The 23571-nt window shown below is 42.9% G+C and overlaps 1 protein-coding gene across 1 annotated transcript in view; it reads right to left on the reverse strand.

Annotated features, from left to right (window-relative positions):
• JPH3 (junctophilin 3) overlaps nucleotides 1-23571 on the reverse strand; it is a 159490-nt gene continuing 135919 nt past the window's right edge. The window contains exon 5 of the mRNA XM_073605721.1: nucleotides 1-7124. Within this exon, the coding sequence (XP_073461822.1) occupies nucleotides 7044-7124 (81 nt within the window). The 3' untranslated portion in view covers nucleotides 1-7043. The remainder of the gene's footprint in view (nucleotides 7125-23571) is intronic.

Below are 23571 nucleotides of genomic sequence, written 5' to 3' on the forward strand. Positions count from 1 at the left end.
TGAAACAAGAATGCGTAATTTTTAATGAATATGCATATTTATCATAAGGAACTGAGGGAACGGGGTCAGCAGGCATGGTACAAAGAAGTTCCAACAAATGGAGATTGGGGGACATATAGAAAAGAATACATTGTTTCTGTCTTTTTTTTTTTTTTTTCTTCTGTTTTTTTTTTTGTTTTGTTTTTTTTTTGTTTTTGTCATTTCCAAAGTATCTCTGTACAAGGTCAGTCAGATTCTGCATATATTGTGCAAAGAAATAACATGCTGTTAATCTCAAGCGTAGACATCCATGGACCCTCTGATACCCACTTAACGGTTCCATCCCACCCCCAATAAATGATGCCCCCCCTCCCCCAATATCTGGTGGTGAAGAATGTAAGACCTGGTGATAATGCTGTAGCTGCACCATCCAGCACTGAAGAATCTTCTGACTTATTTATTACCTACAAGTCCCAAGCAGTGGTCAGGGGGGCAGAACAAAGTCTATCAATGCCCTGAAAATTGGTGCCATCAGACGTTTCTAGTGGAGTGATAGGTTGCTTGTGTGCATTGTAATACATTCACTTGAAGGTGAACCTGTGCTTTGCAACAGGTTTACCTAATTGCCCCCCTTCTTGTCCTGCTGCTTATTTTTTTAGCTTTCCTTCTCTGCACCTTGCCACATTCAACCTCCAGAAAGAAGAGTAGAAGGGCTTTGTAAGCTCCAAGTCCCTGTAGTCGCTAAGGACTCTCTCCACCCCCAAGCTATCGAACTGGAGTCCTGGGGTTAGCCGCTTAGGTACCCAGCACTGTATAGCGGGAGAAAGGAAAGGATCCCAATCTTAAAACATGAAAGTATTTCACTTTGCTCTACCAGAGAAAAAGGGCAGTCAAGGGAAGATGAGCATAAGCTGCAGGAAAGGGCAGTTAAGAGAATTTGTTTCTTTTCGTTGGACACTCTGATGTCATTCTGCTAAGGACCTCACATGAAAAACCATTATGTCATTCTGCTAAGAACCTCATGTGAGCCACCATGATGCCATCCTGCTCAGAACCTTACATGAGCCACCATGATGTCATCCTGCTAAGGACCTCACATAAGCCACCATGATGTCATCTTGCTAGAGACATCACATGAGCCACCATGACGTAAACCAGCTAAGAACTGTACATGAGCCACAGTGATATTGTCCTGCTTAAAACCTTAAGGATGTCATTCTGCTCAGTACCTCACTAACCACCAAGATGTCATCCTGCTCAGGTCCTCACATGAGCCACGGTGATGTCATCCTGCTATGGACCTCACAAAGGCCACTGTGATGTCATCCTACTCGGGACCTTAAATGAGCCACCATTATGTCATCCTGCTTGTGACCTTACATGAGCCACCATGATGTCATCCTGCTAATGAGATTAAATGAGCCACCATAATGTTAACCTGCTGAAGACCACACACGAGGCAGTGATGTTGTCCGGTTCAAAACTTTACATGAGCCACCAAGAGGTCATTCTGCTCAAGACCTCACATGAGCCATTATGATGCCACCCTGCTCAGCCATCCTGCTCAGGACCTCACCAGCCACCAAGTTGTCATCCTGCTTCAGACCTCATGTGAGCCACCATGATGTAAACCTACTATGTACCTCACATGAGCTGCCATGATGTCATTCCTCTAAGTACCTCACAAGCCACCCTGTCATCTTGCTCAGAACCTTATATGACCCAGCCTGATGTTAACATGCTCACAACCTCACGAGTCACCACGATGTCATCCTGCTAAGACCCTCACATGAACCACCCTGATGTCATCCTGCTATAGACCTCACACGAGTCATCATGATGTCATACTGCTAAGAACCTCACACAAGCCACCATGATGTCATCCTGGTAAGGACCATATGAGCCACCATGAAATCCTGTTCAGGACCCTACATAAGCCACAATGATGTCGATTCGCGAGGGACCTCTCATGAGCGACCAAGATGTCATTCTGTTTAGGACCTTACATAAACCACCACAATGTCATCCTGCTCAGGACTTTACATGAGCCACCATGATATCATCTTGCTCAGAACCTCACATGAGCCACCATAATGTCATTTTGCTTAGTACCTCGCACAAGCTACTATGATGCCATCCTGCTCAGAACCTTGCATGAACCGCTTGCCGACTGTGTCACGCAGATATACTGCGGCATAATGGCTCCCCTGGGCGAAATCCTGTACGGGTATGTCCTACTGGTTTTCGGCCACCAGAGGGAGTGCGCGTAGACGGAGGTGCCTGCTGCACAGCGGGTGACCCAATGCGCGTGGCCGGCAGGCATGATTGCTGCCGGGCACGCGCGATCGCATGCACGAGCGTCAGCATGGTGATTTGTGTGTGTAAACACACAAATCCCTGTGCTGTCAGAGGAGAGGAGCCATATCGTTTGTTCCTACAAAGTAGGAAAAACGATATGGCTCCTCCACTAGTGACTCCTATCCCCACACAGTTAGAACATGCTGAGGGAACACACATTTAACCCCTTAATCGCCCCCTAGTGTTAACCCCTTCCCTGCCAGTGACATTTACACAGTAAACAGTGCATTTTTATAGCAGTGATCGCTGTATAAATGCCAATGGTCCCAAAAAAGTGTCAAAAGTCTCCGATCTGTCCGTCGCAATATCACAATACCGCTAAAAATCGCAGATCACGGCCGTTACTAGTGAAAAATAAATGAATAAAAATGCCATAAATCTTTCCCATAGTTTGCAGACGCTATAACTTTTGCGCAAACCAATCAATATACGCTTATTGCCACTTTTTTTTAGAAGAATATATATTGGCCTAAACTGATGAAGAAATTTGTTTTTTAAAAAAACTTTTGGGGATATTTATTATAGCAAAAAGTCAAAAATATTGTTTTTTTTTCAAAATTGTCGCTATTTTCTTGTTTATAGCACAAAAAATAAAAACCGCAGGGGTGATCAAATACTGCCAAAAGAAAGCTCTATTTGTGGGAAAAAAAGTACACAAATTTCATTTGGGTACAGCGTTGAACGACTGCGCAATTGTCAGTTAAAGCGACGCAGTGCCAAATTGTAAAAAGTGCTCTGGTCAGGAAGGGGATAAAATCTTCTGGGTCTGAAGTGGTTAAAATGGTAGCAGGCTGATAAAATGAACTATCAATCGAATGAAAGTTGTCTCACGGTGTAAAATATGTCAGGCAGTTTTACTGGGATAGACAGACTGAGAAGATATTTGGCTAGGTTGGATCAAGTCACCGGATCACCTGCAATCTTGCCTGGCAGTGGCAGTGGGGTACGTGTGACTTCACATATAGCAGAGAAAAGGATTGGGACAAAGAAGTTGGGTGACTGTAGCAGGCACCTTGTATGGAGGATAAATTGGGCTCTTCTGTTCTACATCAGACTACTACTCTTGTTTTAATGAAGGCTGTCTTCTGGTTCCTGTTGTCTGTAGGGCACGTACTTTCGACCTTCTGCCTGTGATATGACTCCTATCTGCCTCCTGTCTTAACCTTCTGCCCATGTAATGGCTCAACCCTAACACTGCCTGCCCTGACCTCTGTCTGATTAATGACCTTTCTTTTGCTTGGTGATCTGATACTTCTCATTTGTTAGCTGTCAGGGTAGAATGGCCTTGGAACCTGGAAATCTCACATAGTTAAACCCGGACCAACTCCTTTATGTTCTTTCTGATGACCACACTCATAAAATGACATTTCCTCTTCCAGGTTTTGTAGATTGTAAAGACATTTATAAAAAAATAAATAATCCGGGGGTGTGGTATTTTAAATCCCCAAATCTTTGAATACAACCTTTCTCTTATAACTTTGTCTCCGATAATAGAAAAAAAAATTAACAGAACCGGTTGGCTGGCTTGGAAAGGTCCTGCTGATCATTGTAATTTCGTGTTTATGAAAATGCAGCTGCTCTACAGATAGTATACAGGATGCTCCTTTCCTGTATAAACCATAGAAGTTTTGAAAAGGAAGCCAAACCACAAGATGAAAGTCCAAGAAGTCTTTAATTGCTCATAATTTCATCATATAAAATCCAAAGCGTTTTGGGGATCAAACATACTGCTGCACCAGGGCTTAAAACAATTGGACACAAATGGAACTTAAATCTGACATTGTTCTCTTTAAAAACCGCTATACCAAAATGAATAGCAGAAGTTAAAGTGGTGTTCCGGCCGAAATTATACTTTTTAAATAAAAATACCCCTATAATACACAAGCTTAATGTATTCTATTAAAGTTAGTCTGTAAACTAAGGTCTGTTTTGTTAGTTTATAGCAGTAGTTTGTTATTTTATAAACTTAGAGCAGGCCGTGGCCATCTTAAGTGTGGGCATCTGAAGCCAGACTGTATTTCTTCCTGGATCTCATCCTTGCAGATCTCGCACATGCTCAGTGCAGCACAAGCAGTGTAATAGGTTTCAGGTCAGGTTTCCATAGCAACGGCAGTGTCAGAGGAAGTTGCCGCCCCTTCCTAGAAGGCATTGCAAACAGGAAATGATGCGATGGGCCACGGCCAGGGAGGAGGAAGTGAAAAATGAATACAGCAGATATACAGTAGGTGCTGAGAACATTTTTTTTTAAATATCCAATTTGTTTAGTGTGCAGTTTAGTGAGGGATGCTGAAGAGTTGTAAAAGTGGGTGGAACTCCACTTTAAACTCTTTTTTTTTTTTTAAAGCCCTGATGAAGGAAGAGTGTTTGGCTCCGGAAAGGCATTGGCTATTATATGATCAAATTATGAACACTTGCTTCCTGGACTCTCTCATCTTGTGGTTTGGTGCTCCGTTCTATACTTCATGGTTTGAGTCACCTCTGAGTACCCATTGAGGAAACCATGTGAGGCACCTCACCAAAGCTAGTGGGCTTATTGGAAATCTTCCTTCACTTGACTGTACAAATTAATTTTGAAGTCCCAGCATCTCTATTAGTAAGTCTTCCTACGTGAAACACCCAATAGTCCATAGCCCCAAATATTAACTAGCAAAGAATTGGTTAGCGGTTTATGGCCAACCCATCAATGCCACCAATTTGGTGCCAAGACAAAGGAAGAGTATCAGGTCAGAAAAACACCTCCCTCTAAGTAAAACCAACAATTTTAACATTTCCCAAAATTTCTCATGGCCCAAAATGTGTTAGTGAAGAGACAGGTGGCACTCTGATTAAAAATTACAGTGGATGAAAAGAAAGACGAGAAGCCAACATCATGCATGCAGGAACAGACGGGGGTACGGGTATTTTTTTCAGCTGATTAAAATAACTTTTTTTTTTGCCAGAGATACAATGTTCACTTTGCTGTTATAATCCCGATTTGGGGAAGGGATGGTTTTCAGCAGCGGCAGAGCGAGTTTTGTATAATGCCCCGCAGTTTACATTCCAGTTTTTGTGGGGGTAGAAGGAAGGGGTGCTGTTCTTAGCCGGTCAGAAGTGAATATTGCAACATGAAAATGACATCCTCCAAAGCATTCTTGGCGGGCTAAGCAAAATTGTGTTCACTTCACAGGTCCGTTTAGGTACAAAGGTGACATGAAAATAATGGAGGTAGCTGCTTTTTTTGGCTAGCCAATCACCGCATCACAGACCTAGGCCATCAGTTCCCATTGCAGACTGATTGGTTGTGTCTTCTAAAATGATTTGGCAGAGTCTAATTTATTGGTGAGCAGTATATAGAAAGTGAATAAAAAAAAAAAAAGTATGCGTTTTTCAGAAAGAAATTGGATGTATGAAGTGAACACAATTTAACATAAAAATGTATGCTAGTGAACTATCTATTAAGTGCACTTTTTATTGGACCACATTCAGTAAAAAACAAAAAAAAAAAAACTTTTTCTATAGTTTTCCAAGAGCACCAATGGGTCGTTATCCATTTTTTTTTTCTTTCTGAACATGTGCATCCTAAAAAAAAAAAATCTTTTAAGTAATTCTGCAAGACCACAAATGGATCGTTATCCAAATTTTTTTTTTTTATTCAATTTTTATTTTTCACGTGTCCGAGGTGTCTTGGGGCGCCATTGTGAACAATGGAACTGAGAGGTGGAAGTGGACCCTTGGTTGATGACAATCGAAGCTTCAAGAATTATCTGCCCTTGAGTTGTCCAGTTTCGTTTAGTGTTAAACAAAAGAAAGGGGTTCATTTCAATGTATAACTTTTTTTTTCTCTGTCCAGCCAAAACATTTTTTTTTTTTGGCTGGAAATAAACATATAATTTGTAGACAATTTTTACAAATGTATTTTTTGGGGAAAAAAACGATTTAGAATTTGGGTCCAATAAAAAGTGGAAAATAATAGAACTGACCTCACAAAGAACCATTTGCTGTGAACTCAAGTGAATGTCCACCTGTCTAAAGTCTAACTCTAAAAAAAAAAAAAAAATTCTACAATAAAAAAAAAGTATTCAAATATTAATCAGCAATGGCACTACACATTCCATTTTTTTTCATAGCATCTGCCTAGAATGAAGACCATTAAACAGTCGTGGGTAACCTCTGACCATAAACGGTTTGCAACATCGTCCATTAAGTGGGTCAACCAAGTGTCTTTGTTTTTTTCTAGGTTTTTTTTTTCCTGTTAAAACCCATTTCACATGTACAACGCAGCTTTCAGGAAAGGACTGACCAGGATAAAAAAAGAAAACCAAAAAAGTAAGTCAATATCTTTTTGCATTCTCACATGCCAAACAAGCAAGAAAGAATAAACCCAACAAACAAAGAAAAAAAGAAAAAAAAAAAAAAAAAGAAAGAAAGAAAAAGAAAAAAAATAAATGACGTTACCCACGGGAGGGGAAAGGCAAACTGTGATTTAAACTTAATTCTTGTTCCTTTGGAAGAAAAAAATAAAATAAAATAATGGATATTAAAATGTAGAGGCTCAATCAGAAAATTCAGCCGATGACGGAGCCATAGTTGCATTCCTGGCTCTATAAGCTGCGTCCAGACTTCTAGAATTTTTAGTTTACATATATATGTTTTTTGTTTTTAGTTTTGAAAATTTTATTATTTATCTTTTTTCTTTTTTTTTTTTTGCAAACGTTGGAGCAGTCCCATCAAATGAAAAAGTGAATAAACAAAATGGCAACTCCGATGTTTAGCAAAATAACCATGACTACCAGGATGGGGGCGGAGCCCTGAAAGAGAAAGAAAGGAGACAGAAAGAGTTAGAAAACAGAACAGAAAAAAAGGAATAGCATAGTCCATGTGGACGAAAGACTTACAGGTGTATTTATACAAAAAAATTGGCAGAGCTATTCATCCTGTGAAACTGCATGTGCTTTCCTAGGCTATTATTACTCCAGGTTGGATGTTCTTCATTCTGATAAATAGTGTGAATAAGAAAAATACCACATCATGGCCACTAGATGGAGCTGATAATCATAAGAAATTAATACTTATTTACTATAATCGTCAGCTCCCTCTAGTGGCCATAATGTGGTATTTTCCTGATTCACGTTATTCTCATGAAAGAAGAACATTCAACCTGGAGAAAAAAAAATAATAATTGCCTAGTAACATTAAAATGAATATTGGTGCAGTTTTGCATAGTGCATAGCTTTGCAATTTATTTTAGGAATACACCCCTTACAGTGTATGTCAAACCAAAAATGTTTTTTTTATTTTGGATGGCCTAGAAAAGGATTTGAACCCACTATCTTTTTTTTTTTTTTTTTTTTTTTACTGCTATCTAGTGCTTCATTAAACAGATTTTCCCTTTACTTCCTGTCCTGCTGACAACTTTTTCACTAGACAGAAAATGAGGGAAATCTGCAACAGGTGCATAGACAGAAGTAAAAATCTAGAGCATGTACATCATTAGACTTATGTGTGCCTGAGTGATCGCATGACATCATCCCAATATCAGCGTTCGTTACATTAAGTAATCACACGACATCACACTGCCAGTGTTCACTACCCTGAGAAATTACATGACATCACCCCAATGTCAGCATTCACTACACTGAGCGATCACATGACATCACACTGCTAGTATTCACTACATTGGACAATCACATGACGTCACCCCAATGTCAGCATTAAGTAATGATTTAGGTTTAAGTAGACTTTTTGGGTATCATGACAGTCCCATTATTTTGGTATAACTCTTTATGGAACTATTATTAGGAATGAAGGTACACCCCTTAAAGAGGAGTTCTGCCCACCCCTTTTAAAAATTGACTTTTAACCACTTAAGGACCGAGACTCTTTCTGAGATTTGTTGTTTACAAGTTAGAAACAGTTTTTTTTTTTTGCTAGAAAATTACTTAGAACCCCCAAACACCCTAGAGAATAAAATGGCAGTCGTTGCAATACTTTCTGTCACACCGTATTTGTGCAGCGGTCTTACAAGCGCACTTTTTTTTTAGAAATTAATAAATTTTTTGAATTAGAAAATAATACAACAGTAAAGTTAGCCCATTTTTTTTTTATAGTGTGAAAGATAATGTTACGCCGAGTAAATTGATACCCAACATGTCACGCTTCAAAGTTGCGCCCGCTCGTGGAATGGCGACAAACTTTTACCCTTAAAAACCTCCATTTAAAGAATTCTACAGGTTTTGAGTTAGAGAGGAGGTCTAGGGCTAGAATTCTTGCTCTCGCTCTACCAATCGTGGTGATACCTGACATGTGTGGTTTGAACACCGTTTTCATATGCAGGCGCTACTCACGTATACGTTCGATTCTGCACACAAGCTCGGCGGGACGGGGCGTGTTTACTTTTTTTTTTCTTTTTTTTTTTTACCTTTTATTTTTTATTTTTATATTGTTCTTTAAAAAAAATGTGTCACTTTTATTCCTATTACAAGGAATGTAAACATCCCTTGTAATAGAAAAAAAAGCATGACAGCAAGCTCTTAAATATGAGATCTGGGGTCAAAAAGACCTCAGATCTCATATTTACACTAAAAAATTGTCATTTGAAAACAAACAAAAAACAAAGGCCCTTTAAGATCTATGGGCGGAAGTGACGTTTTGACGTGGCTTCCGCCCTGCAATGGTATGGAGACGGGTGGGGGGCCATCTTCCCCTCACTCGTCTCCATACCAAGGAAGGGGAAGGATCCGATCGCCTCTGCCACTACCGATGGCTCTGGTAAGCGGCGGAGGGCACCGGAGAGCGGCGGGGTGCCCTCTCCTGCCGCCGTTAAAAGTGATCTTGCGGTGAATCCGCTGCAGAGACCACTATTATCGGAAACTGGACCGCCCGCTGAAGAAGAGGATACCGGGGTTATGGCAGCTAGTTGCTGCCATAACAAAGATATACTTCTTCAAATTTAGGACGTATATCGGTGTGCGGCGGTCTGCAAGTGGTTAACATTAGGACACTTACCTGTCCTGGAGTCCAGCGATGCCGGCACCGCAGCCGATGTTTACATCAGCTGGTCAGGTGCTGCCGCCACCATTGCTGGTAAAGGGGGAGAGGAGGAGGGAGGCTGAGCTGCTGACGTACTTCGCTGTGGCACGGTCTCCCAGACATGGGGACAGGATACCTGTAAAAAACAGGTACTCGCCTCCCCCCCATTGACACCAAGAATGGGGCCCAATGACACCAATGATGGGGCACAGTTCTTCCCAATGACACCAATGATGGGGTACAGTTCCTCCCATTGACACCAACAATGGGGCCCAATGATCCAAGGATGGGGCACAGTTCTTCCCAATAACACCAATGGTGGGTCACAATGACACCCAACAATGGGGCAAAATTCCTCGCAATGACTCCAACAATGGGGCAAAATTCCTCCCAATGACTCCAACAATGGGGCACAGTTCCTCCCAATGACACCAATGATGGGGCACATTTCCTCCCACTGACACCAATGATGGGGCACAATTCCTCCCACTGACAGTGGGACATTTTGGCCACAGCCTGCCCCCCTAAAGTCTGAAGGGCAGTAAACCGGCCCTTGGTTTAGAAAGTTTAGAGACCCCTGTCATCGAACACCTCTATTGTAAGTGGGCACAATCATCTGATGGGCACTAGAGTCCCCGCCCCCCTCCCGCCACCTGTAAAAGCAATCCAGCGGCTAATTAGCCACTAGGATTGCTGGCTGAAAATTTTAAAACCAGGGTTATGGTTGACAGCTGCAGCGATAACCCCAGTATAACCATTTGCAGTCAATCATGTACATGATGAAGGAAGGGGGAGATTCTAAACCCCATGAAACGCGTTGGTTGTTCAATGTTATCTATATTGTGACTAATTAAAAGATTTTGCACTCTGTCTCCCTTATTAGGCATAGAAATAAAAATTTAGTTTGGGTTCTATCCTCCCCCCACTCTAATATTTTAAATTCTGTTTGTGTCCCTGATGTAAAGTTCCACTCACGTCCCATCTGGCAAAACAGAGCCCCGGATAGCAGCAAAAACAAGTCAGGAGTTCTAATATCCCGCGGCTCCATCCAAAGCAAAAAAGACACATTTTTGTTTTGACATACATTTTAAAAAGAATCACCAAGCCAGATTACATGCAGTATATACACAGAGTTTAGTAAAGTGTCAAACCCGAACTTTATTTTAGCTTTGGTTGCGGAGAGGTTGATTTTAAAAGTTGTCTATGCCTCCAATGGGGAGATTCTCCCTCACTTCCTGTTCTGTTACCTAGACAGGAAGTGAGGGGAAATGTCCCAAAATGGGGACACACACAGTGAAAATAAATAAAAGCCTGTTTGTACTACAAATATTGTTTCAGTTGTTTCCCTATTGCAGAGATTTTTTGTTGACTTCCTGATTTGTTGGACACGTTCACAACAAGACAGGAAAATGTTTGTGCAGCAAAAGTTAAAAAGAGACCTTTTCCCACTCTATTCAAGTCTGAGAAAAAGTCCTGGCTAGACTTGAGCATTATTATAATGACGGAGATGCGTGTTTTACTCCTTAGTTGTTCTTTCTGCACTGGAAAAGTTTCAGTCAGTGAGTCTTGACAATGATATAATGTAACTATGAGGACATTAAGGCTGGGTTCACACATATGCGATTTGGAAACCAGCGCGATTCCTATGCGGGTTTCCGCATCGCATGTCTCTTGCAGGCAGTTCATACTGCCCTATGCGTACTGCTGCGGGTGTCAATACAAAGTTAATGACACCCTTATGCCCCGTACACATGGTCGGACTTTGTTCGGACATTCCGACAACAAAATCCTAGGATTTTTTCAGACGGATGTTGGCTCAAACTTGTCTTGCATACACACGGTCACACAAAGTTGTCGGACAATCCGATCGTTCTGAACGCGGTGACGTAAAACACGTACGTCGGGACTATAAACGGGGCAGTAGCCAATAGCTTTCATCTCTTTATTTATTCTGAGCATGCGTGGCACTTTGTCCGTCGGATTTGTGTACACACGATCGGAATTTCCGACAACGGATTTTGTTGTCGGAAAATTTTATAGCAAGCTCTCAAACTTTGTGTGTCGGAAAATCCAATGGAAAATGTCCGATGGAGCCTACACACGGTCGGAATTTCCGACAACAAGCTCCGATCGGACATTTTCCATCGGAAAATCCGACCGTGTGTACGGGGCATTAGATCAGTTTGCAGATCGCAGTGCGAACTGTAAAATGGTGCAGGAATCGTAATTGCACAGGTGTGAACACCCATGCAATCTGATTCCAGTGCGGACCAAAAAAAAGGGTCCTGCACCATTATGGTTCAAATGGTGCAAATTCAGCCATACAGTCTGCACAGCAATGCAGTGCGAATCACACGCGGTGTCTGGCATCGCAATAGTGTTAACCCAGCCTTAAAGGGGTTGTAAAGGTAAAAAATTTTTCACCTTAACGCATTCTATGCGTTAAGGTGAAAAAACTTTTGACAGTACCGCCGCCCCCAGGCCCCCCGTTTTACTTACCTGACGCCTCGAATCTTCGCTGCTCGTCCTCGTCATCTTCATTGCAGCTCAGCCTGGTCGCTGATTGGCTGCAGTGGATGGATTGAAAGCAGCGCAGCCATTGGCTCGCGCTGCTGTCAATCACATCCGATGACGCGGCGCGCTGGGGGGCGGGGCCGAGTGATACAGCGAGCGGCTATAGCCGCCGGCTGTATCACGGGAGCGCGCCCGCAAGCACTCACCACCGTGCGAGGGAGCTCGCATTAAGGTGGTAAATGCTTGCGGGGAGGAGCTGAAACAGCCGCCGAGGGACCCCAGAAGACCAGGTTCGGGGCCACTCTGTGCAGAACGAGCTGCACAGTGAAGGTAAGTATAACATGTTTGTTATTTAAAAAAAAAAAAAAAAATTTACTTTACAACCCCTTTAAAGCTCCAACTAGAGGGCGATGTTGAGCATTTTGGAATATCTGAAGCTGCAGAGGAAGTTACGCCTGCGGGAAAATCTCTCCTCCTGAAATAATAATGATTGGTCAAAGTGGGAGGGGAGATAACAATGCATTGGTTGCTTCAATGGGTGGTGAGAGTTAAAGCAGAAAATACAGACAGAGAGCAGACATCTCCCCAGCTCGTATTAGTGAGTGCGGGAGGCGGCAGAGACTGCAGGAAGAAATGACGCTCGGTGCAGAGGAGGGAAGTTAAATAGGAGAAAAAAAGTGCTCCTCTAGATTTAGCCTGCATGCACCTTGTTTGTTCTGAGTTCAACTTTTTTCCTGGTTACTTGAAATCAAGATTACATGTCTAATGACTCTACCTCTCTACAGTTATTTTGATGTGAGGGCCTCAATGTTTGCTCATTAACCACTTCAATATAGGGCACTTTTAACCCCTTCCTGCCCAGGCCAATTTTCAGCTTTCAGCGCTGTCACACTTTGAATGACAATTGCGCGGTCATACAACACTGTACCCAAATGAAATTTCTATAGTTTTTTTCACACAAATAGAGCCTTCTTTTGGCGGTATACCAAACTGGTGGTACGCTCTAAGGTGAGCGGCCATTGCCAGAGGGTGGGGAGCACCTGAGTGGGGACGCCGCAACACGTTATTTTCACGTTTTTATGAAGTCACCATTATACCTTTAATAAGGACTATATACCGAATATGTTGGACTGATCTGTGTTTGATTAGAACGTCACTGTTATATGCACTATAGCACTTTATGATTCACGTTTGTGGCACCATATATTTAACTTTTATTAGTTTGCTTATTATTTTTATTTTGTCTGTAGAATGTGACACTTAACACAGAATTTATCATCACAGCAATCAAAATACTCTATATACAGTTTTGGAATATATTATATTTTTGTTAGTTTATCACATTTTTTATCATTATTAATATTATTTTTTTTTGTTTTTTTACACTGAAAGGGTAGATTTTGTCTAATTCCCAGAGATCAACTTTAACACTGATTGAAAGCTGCAGATGTGGGACATGGCTTATCCTGTAATCTCAGCAGTCCCTCAGAAGGCTGATATACATTGTATACCCATACAGATACACTATATAGCTGAAACCTGTTTATAGCTGACCATCACACCTACATGCACTTGTTAGACTCCCATTCCAAAACCAAGGCCAATAATATGGAGCTGGCCCTCCCCCTATGGTCATTAATATGGAGTTGCCTCCCCCCATGGCCATTATGGAGTTGCCCCCTCCCTCCCTTGTAATTAATATGGAGTTGTGCCCTCACCTCTTTCCAATTAATATGGAGTTGTGCACTCCTCCCATTCCAGTTAATATGGAGTTGCCCCCCTCCCCCCATGGTCATTATTATGGAGTTGCCCCCTTCCCCATGGCCATTAATATGGCATTCCCACCCCCCATTGCCATTATTATGGAGTTGCCCCCTCTCCCCCATGGTCAATAATATGGAGTTGCCCCCCCCCCCCATGGCCATTAATATGAAGTTGCCCCCTCCCCCTATGGCCGTTAATATAAAGTTGCCCCCTCCCCCATGCTCATTAAAATGGAGTTGCCTCCCTTCCTTAATGGGCACTAATATGGAGTTGCCTCCTCCCCCTATGGTCATAAGAATGAAGTTGCCCCTTACCCCTATGATCATTAATATGGAGTTGCCCCATCCCCACCATGGCCATTATGATGGAGTTTCCCCTCTTCCCCAATGGCCACTAATATGGAGTTGCCCCCTCCCCCCATGGCCAGTTATTATGGAGTTGCCCCCTTTGTAGCTATAAAATCCTCAACTCTTCTTGACTTTCTTTAGGATTTTGGAGGGTGTTTGGGGTTAATCTGTGCCAATTTGTGAGGTCAGGTATTGATGTTGGGTGAGAAGACCTAGCTAACAATTGGCGTTCTAGTTCATCCCAAAGGTGTTCAGTAGGGTTGAGGTCAGGGCTCTGTACAGGACACATAAGTCCCTTCACACAAACTGGTCACACCATGTCTTTATGGAGCTGGCTTTGTACACAGGGGCACAGTCATGGGGGAACAGATAAAGGTCTTCACTAAACTGTTAACACAAGGTTTGAAGAACACAATTGTCTACAATGTCTTAGTATAATATAGTATTAACAGTAGCCTTCACGGGAGACACCTGAACTCCATAATTCGGGAGGGGAGTTTATGTACATCTGACCATATAATATAGGTGTGACGGTCAGGTGCTCACAGACATTGACCATGCATTGTACAAGCAGAGCCACCAGGGAGAGCAATGTAAAAAAAAGTGTCATATCAAAAATGACTACAGCAGAGCAATGGAAGTGGCATGGCATTATCACATGTAAATGGTGAATAATGTGTATATCTGGGGTTACTGCAAAATGCAATAAACTGTATAACTTGCCTAGATGTCCTGCAAATGTCCTGCAGATCTTTCCTGGGTCTCCTCATGACAGTATACCTTGGGTCTGATCTAGACAATTCTTGTCCTGCCAAGCTCTCCACAGATCCTGAGGGAACAAAAAATCTTGGTGCTAGGGATCCTGACGAGGTTTGACTGGTTAAAGCCAACTGTTTCTCCAGCAATCGATGGAGTATTTTGGCGTCATTTTTTAAACGGTTAGAGGGAGTCTAATTTTTCCCCATCGGAAGATTGCGCAGTTACTGACCTGTACCCAAATGGACGTGTTATACCCATCACTGAGTGCCGAGTGAATTCTTTCCTTCTGTCTGATCGATTGTCCCCAGATCAAAGAATCCTCATTTCCCACTCTCTTCACCAAGATCTCATCTGGTGGTCAACATGAGACAAGTTGACTCGGGGGCTCCCCTCAACCCTGGAGAGTGAATCATTGTTACTTCAGATGCCAGTCTCCAGGGTTGGTGGCGCATTGCCTAGGATACCAAGTTAAAGGACGATGGCAAACATCTCTTCCTTCTCAATCCAATATTCTGGAACTCATGGTGGCATCACATGCGCTAAAGGCATGTTCCAGTCTTCTGAACGGGACCTGTGTCAAATTCCTGATGGACAAGACAGCCGTAGCTTATATAGCGAATCAGGGCGGCACGAGGAGTCTCCCCCTTTTTCAAAATAGCGGCACAAATTTTTGCTTGGGCAGAGGAACACCTGCAGACCTTGACTGCATTCCTACCTTCGGGGCAGGGAGAATACCCTAGCGGACAGACTAAGCCGGGAGTTTCCGGGCAAGAGCTAATGGTCCTTAAATCCCAGACCAATCTCCAACAATTGGGGGATTCTAGAAGTGGACCTGATGGCAACTCCCAAGAATGCCCATCTTCCTCACTTCTGCTCCCACTTCTTCAGTCGCCAAGCAATGGCTCAGAATGCCTTTTCTATTCACTGAAACTTCAACCTCTTGTATGTATTTCCACCAACAGCCTAAATTTTGAAGACCCTTCTGAAAATCAGCAGGAAGATAGCAATCATTTTGGCCGAGGAGGCCGTGGTTTCTACTCCTAATCCAGATGATGATAGCTCCTCCTTATCATCTACCTTGGAGGACAGACCTGTTGCTTCAGAAGCATTGGCAACATCACAATCCGCAGAGGCTGAGCCTGACTGTGTTCTTATTGAAAGGGAGAAATTGTTAACATAGGTTTTTCCTCTGTCTGTCTTGCAAACTATCCTCCATGAAAGTCACTTATCTTAGAAGTTCTTTTCCTTGGCAAAATCGGAAGGATTCAATCCCCTGGTCCCTAAACTAGTGGAAATTTTGACATTCCTTCAGACGGGTCTAGATATGGGTCTCAGCTACAATAGCTTGAAAGTTGGTGCAGCAATTTCTCCAAGCAGCTATGAAAGTAAAACCACCGTTGAAAATGTTTTTTCCCTCATGGGATTTGACTCTGGTATTGGAAGTCCTTGGAGGTCCTTCTTTCCACCCTATTGAATCATGTCCCATGGAACAGCTTACTTGGAAGGTAGTTTTCCTTAGTGTTATAACTTCAGCTCAAAGAGCTTCTGTACTTGAAGCACTCTCCTCAGAAGAACTTTTCTGTATCATCCATTCCGACAAAGTCCTTCTTTGGCCTTCTCTGGAATTTATACCCAAAGTTTCCTCTGCTTTCCATTACAACTGGGAAGCAGTTCTACGCTCCCTAGCAGGGGAGTCAGAAGATTTCTCTGGCTTGGACATGGTTACCCTAACAAGACCTACTGTATCTCCTAAAAACCAAGGAGTTCTGAGTAGATAAAATCTCATTATCCGAAAGGACCAAAGAAAGGGAAATCAGTCTCTCAGAGAGTCATCGCTTCTTGAATACGAAGAATTTATCCGCATCTTGGGCATCTCATGCTAAGGTTTCAACGTAAATTATATGCAATGCAGCCAGCTGGAGCTCAACAAATACATTTGTTAAGCATTTTAAACTTGATGTAATGTCAACCTCCCATTCCCATTTTGGCAAGGCTGTTCTGTTCCCAAAAGTAAATGAGTACTTCGCAGCATTTTTTGGTTTCTTAGTTGTGTCTTATTCTTCCCTCCCTCTTTTTGTATGTATTGCTAGTTACAGTATGTCCCAAGGTATGCTGTCATGAGGAGACCCAGGAATACAAAAAATTGTTATCAGATTCTTACCTTAATTTTCCTTTCCTGGGATCTCCGCATGACAGCATAATTCCCATCCAGTGTCCTGTCACCAGACTAAGAAATAGAACGCTGGGTAAGGGACGATTGCTCTTTTTTTATTTGCTACTAAGGTGGTCTTTCTGGGGTCATAGTGGCCGGAGCTGACCCAAGGTATGTTGTCATGAGGAGATCCCAGGAAAGGAAAATGACGGTATGTATCTGATAATCATTTTCCGTAATCTGGGTTACTGCATAATGCAATAAACTGTATAACTTGCCTAGACGTCCTGCAAATGTCCTACGGACCTTTAGTACACTGCGAGTAAAATCTATTGGGTTAGCTGACCTGTAAATGAGGAATTACAAAGTTCTGGATGGAGTTTATAGACAGAACGCTTCTTCCCGGGGTCACAGAAGAATCTTGATTAAACCACTAAAACATTCAGTATGGTGATACATGCTGATTCCTCCCGGTGAATTCATTCTTTTGTGGTGTAATTATGTTATGAAAAATTATTAACGTGGCATTATTTCAGAAACGGAAAGATTCGAAGAGCCATCTTCTGTCCGACCGCTAGCGAACCATCGGAATAATTATCGGCCCATTGATGGCTTAGTGCAGGATACCCCTCTACTATACAAAATTTTTAGCTTGCTGTGTAAGCCCCGGGTGTCTCTGAACACATATTTATTATTCTCCCCTCTGGACCAGTATTCTCTGTACAGCGCTACAGAATATGTCACAGCTATATAAATGTATAATAATAATAGTAGGTGACTGTGGGGGACATTAGAGTGTAAGCTCCTCTGGTACAGAGACTGACGTGGCCGGCTTGGAGTTCTCTGTACAGCACTACAGTATATGTCAGAGATCTATAAATGTATGATAATATTAATAACAATGATAGTGTGACTGTGGGGGAACATTGGAGTGTAAGCTAATCTGGTGCAAAGGCTGGGGTGACTGTTATCTGTATAGCACTGTGGTATATGTCAGCACTATATAAATGTATAATAATAATAGTAGGTGACTGTGGGGGACATTAGAGTGTAAGCTCCTCTGGTACAGAGACTGACGTGTCCGGCTTGGTGTTCTCTGTACAGCACTACAGTATATGTCAGAGATCTATAAATGTATGATAATATTAATAACAATGATAGTGTGACTGTGGGGGAACATTGGAGTGTAAGCTCATCTGGTGCAAAGGCTGGTGTGACTGTTATCTATATAGCACTGTGGTATATGTCAGCACTATATAAATGTATAATAATAATAGTAGGTGACTGTGGGGGAACATTGGAGTGTAAGCTAATCTGGTGCAAAGGCTGGGGTGACTGTTATCTGTATAGCACTGTGGTATATGTTAGCGCTATATGAATGTATAATAATAGTAAAGTGTGACTGGGGGGACATTAGAGTGTTAGCTCCTCTGGTGCAGAGATTGATGTGACTGGCTCAGTGTTCTCTGTACAGCCCCACTGTATATGTCAGATCTATAAATGTATGATAATATTAATAACAATGATAGTGTGACTGAGAGGGAACATTAGAGTGTAAGCTCCACTGGTGCAAAGGCTGGGGTGACTGGTTCATTGTTATCTGTACAGCACTGTGGTATATGTCAGAGCTATATAAATGTATAATAATAATAGTGTGTGACTGTGGGGGGACATTAGAGTGTAAGCTCCTCTGGTACAGACACTGATGCGACTAGCTCAGTGTTCTCTGTACAGCATTATGGGATATGTCAGCGTTACATAATTGTATAACATTAATAATAATGTGTGAATGTGAAGGGACATTAGAGCGTAAGCTCCTCTGCTGCAGACGCTAATTGGACTGGCTCAATGTTCCCTGTACAATATATCATATATATGTCAGTCAGAACTATATAAATGTATAATAATAGCAAAGTGTGACTATGGAGTGACATTAGAGTGTAAGCTCCTCTGATACAGAGACTGATGTGACGGGCTCAGTGTTCTCTGTACAGCCCTGCTGTATATCTCAGAGCTATATAAATGTATAATAATAATAATAAAAGTGTGTGACTGTGGGGGGCAGATATAATGATAGAATGTGATTGGATGTCAGACATCGACCATATGCACACGTACACACACTATGCGCACATCGTAGAAACCGTATTATAAGCCCAGCAAAAGCTAATCAGTGCTAATCGTCTGCTGCAGCCCCTCCTGTTATCCTCTGCATCGCCTCTCCCCTTGTCAGCTGACTGAGATGCTGCTGAGAGAGGGGAAGCGTAAGATGTTGCCTAGCAACAAGGCAGCCAACCAAATGCGACAGGGTGACAGTCAGCTGGCTGGATACAAGACATGCACCAACACCCTGCCGTAACCGTCCATCTTTAACCCCCCGGGATCTTGCAGCTCCTCCGAGAGGAACAGGAGAAGAGATGAGCTGGGATTTGGTCCGGACTCGGCCATGGGACGGGGTCAAATTTAGCCCACAGTGCGGAATCCTAAAGCCCTGGCCAGCAGTGAAAGCGTTATTATTGAAAGTTTGAAATTGATACATTGTATAGAGCAGCCCAACTCAACCAGGGTTCCATAGAACACCAGACTTCCTCCAGAGACCGATAGAGGTTCCTTCAGAATAAGCAATTTCTTCTTTAGATCAGTAATTTTCTTAGATATCTGTAAGGGGGACATTCTTATCACTGACCTCCAATGTAAGGAACATTCTTCTCAATGACCGCCATGTTAGGGGCATTCTTCCCACTAACCACCAATGTAAGGGGCATTCTTCCCACTGACCACCAATGTAAGGGGCATACCTCACACTAACCACCAATGTAAGGGACATTTTTCCCACTGACCACCAATGTGAGGAGCATTCTTCTCGCTGATCACCAATGTAAGGGGGCATTCTTCCCACTGACCTCCAATATAAGGAACATTCTTCCCACTGACCACCATATAAAGGACATTCTTCCCACTGACCTCCAATGTAAGGAACATTCTTCCCACTGACCACCATATAAAGGACATTCTTCCCACTGACCTCCAATGTAAGGAACATTCTTCTCACTGACCACCATATAAAGGACATTCTTCCCACTGACCTCAAATGTAAGGAACATTCTTCTCACTGACCACCATATAAAGGACATTCTTTCCACTGACCACCAATGTGAGGAGCATTCTTCTCGCTGATCACCAATGTAAGGGGGCATTCTTCCCACTGACCACCAATGTAAGGAACATTCTTCCCACTGACCACCATATAAAGGACATTCTTCCCACTGACCTCCAATGTAAGGAACATTCTTCTCACTGACCACCATATAAAGGACATTCTTTCCACTGACCACCAATGTGAGGAGCATTCTTCTCAATGACCGCCATGTTAGGGGCATTCTTCCCACTAACCACCAATGTAAGGGGCATACTTCACACTAACCACCAATGTAAGGGGCATACTTCACACTAACCACCAATGTAAGGGGCATACCTCACACTAACCACCAATGTAAGGGGCATTCTTCCCACTGACCACCAATGTAAGGGGCATACTTCACACTAACCACCAATGTAAGGGGCATACCTCACACTAACCACCAATGTAAGGGACATTTTTCCCACTGACCACCAATGTAAGGAACATTCTTCCCACTGACCACCAATGTGAGAAGCATTCTTCTCAATGACCACCAATGTAAGAGGCATTCTTCTCATTGACCACCAATGTAAGGAACATTCTTCCTACTGGCCACCAGTGTAAGGAACATTCTTCCCACTGACCACCAACGTAAGGGGCATTCTTCCCACTGACCACCAATGAAGGGGTATTCTTCCCACTGACCCCCAATATAAGGGGCACTCTTCCCACTGACCACCAACGTAAGAAACATTCTTCCCACTAACCACCATATAAAGGACATTCTTTCCACTGACCACCAATGTGAGGAGCATTCTTCCCACTGATCACCAATGTAAGGAACATTCTTCTCACTGACCACCATATAAAGGACATTCTTTCCACTGACCACCAATGTAAAGGGCATTCTTACCACTTACCACCAATGAAGGGGTATTCTTCCCACTGCCCCCAATATAGGGGGCACTCTTCCCACTGACCACCAATGTAAGGAACATTCTTCCCACTAACCACCATGTAAGGGGCATTCTTCCCACTAACCACCAATGAAGGGGTATTCTTCCCACTGACCCCCAATATAAGGGGCACTCTTCCCACTGACCACCAACGTAAGAAACATTCTTCCCACTAACCACCATATAAAGGACATTCTTTCCACTGACCACCAATGTGAGGAGCATTCTTCCCACTGATCACCAATGTAAGGAACATTCTTCTCACTGACCACCATATAAAGGACATTCTTTCCACTGACCACCAATGTAAAGGGCATTCTTCCCACTTACCACCAATGAAGGGGTATTCTTCCCACTGCCCCCAATATAGGGGGCACTCTTCCCACTGACCACCAACGTAAGGAACATTCTTCCCACTAACCACCATGTAAGGGGCATTCTTCCCACTAACCACCAATGAAGGGGTATTCTTCCCACTGACCACCAATGTAAGGAACATTCTTCCCACTAACCACCATGTAAGGGGCATTCTTCCCACTAACCACCAATGAAGGGGTATTCTTCCCACTGACCACCAATGTAAGGAACATTCTTCCCACTGACCATCAAGGTAAAGAGGCATTCTTTCCACTGACCAGAAATGTAACAAGCATTTTTCCCACTGACCACTAATGTAATGAGCGTTCTTGCCATAACCACTAATGTGAGGGAATGCTACAATTTTTTACGATCTGCATTTTTTCCTGCCCATTATTTTGTTTTTGTTTTTTTATTATTATTACTACTAAACATAGTTTTTATGGGTAAATACTTTTAGTTTGCCCGGTTCTGTATTCTTTTATGTATCCTTATTTCTCAGCTTACTGTTCAGTCAATGTCCCCTAAGGCTGTAGCTATAATAATTATTAGTAGTGGCTTCCTGAAACCCAAAATCGAATACAAATGTTCCTCCGTGCTAAACAGAATGAATAAAAGGCAAAATCTGACAAAAAAAAAAAAAACACTTTAAAAAAGGAAATGAAAATGTTGGATCCCCCGGGGTCAGAATTCTCAACAAATCAGAAGAATTTGTTAAAAGTCTTTTTGGTCTACTTAGAGAGTGGCAGGATTGATGGAAATCCTTTGGTGGTGTCAGAAACCGTTCTATGAATGTAAATGATACAGTGCCTTGAAAAAGTATTCACACCCCTCGAAATGTTCCACATTTTGCCATTTTACAACCAAAAACGTAAATGTATTTTATTGGGATTTTATGTGATAGACCAAAACAAAATGGCACATATTTGTGAAGTGGAAGGAAAATGATAAATGATTTTCAATTATTTTTTACAAATAAATATGTGAAAAGTGTGGCGTGCATTTGAATTCAGCCCCCTTTACTCTGATACCCCTAACTAGAATCTAGAGGAACCAATTGCCTTCAGACATCACCTAATTAGTAAATAGAGTCCACCTGTGTGACATTTAATCTCAGTATAAATATGGCTGTTCTGTGAAGCCCTCAGAGGTTTGTTAGAGAACCTTAGTTAACAAACCGCATCATGAAGGCCAAGGAACACACCAAACAGGTCAGGGAAAAAGTTGTGGAGACGTTTAAAGCAGGGTTAGGTTATAAAAAATATCCCAAGCTTTGAACATCTCCTGGAGCACTGTTCAATCCATCATCTGAAAATGGAAAAAGTATGACACAACTGCAAACCTACCAAGACATGGCCGTCCACCTAAACCGCACATCACCCTGAACACACCATCCCCACTGTGAAACATGGTGGTGGCAGCATAATATTGTGGGGATGCTTTTCTTCAGCAGGGACAGGGAAGCTGGTCAGAGTTGATGAGAAGATGGATGGAGCCAAATACAGGACAATCTTAGAAGAAAACCTGTTTAGAGTCTGCAAAATACTTGAGACTGGGGCGGAGGCTCACCTTCCAGCAGGACAACGACCCAAAACATACAGCCAGAGCTACAATGGAATGGTTTAGATCAGGGTTCTCCAAAGTACGACCCACGGACCACATCCGGCAAGCTAGGACGTTTCTTTCGGCCCGCAGCTAGTGTCATCAGACTCACTACAGAGACGGTCTCTGCTTGGGTAGCGGGGCTTGCTCTGCATAGGGGTGTGCAGCGCAAGTCCTGCAACTTGAGAAAACCGTCAAAGTTCCGATTATTTCAGTGAACCTCCCAGCCGCAGTTAAATTCAGTGTCCTTAACGCTGTCATTTCACATACAGCGTGCCTGTGTAACAGCCGGGCGGGAGCCGGGAAGTGCAGTAGATCTGCACTGCAGCCAGCCCTTCAGAGGAGTACCACATCGGTAATGGACACAGATCTACATGGGAAGTATAGGGCGGTGCAGGGAGATCGGTGGAGAAAGAAATGTGCTGGGGGGGGGGGGGGGGGTGCTCTGGTAGGCAGTGTGCAGGGGGGGTTTGATAAGGACACAATTGTGCAGGGGGTCTCTGGTGGGGACACAAATGTGGAAGGGGGACACGATTGTGGGGGGGCTCTGACGGGAACACAAGTGTTGGTGGTGGCTCTGATGAGGACACATATTCAAGGGGGATTATGATGGGGACACAATTGTTCAGGGGGTCTCTGATGGGGGCAAAAGTG

Source organism: Aquarana catesbeiana, linkage group LG11 (genome assembly GCF_042186555.1).
Source record: "Aquarana catesbeiana isolate 2022-GZ linkage group LG11, ASM4218655v1, whole genome shotgun sequence".
NCBI classification, from domain to species: domain Eukaryota; kingdom Metazoa; phylum Chordata; class Amphibia; order Anura; family Ranidae; genus Aquarana; species Aquarana catesbeiana.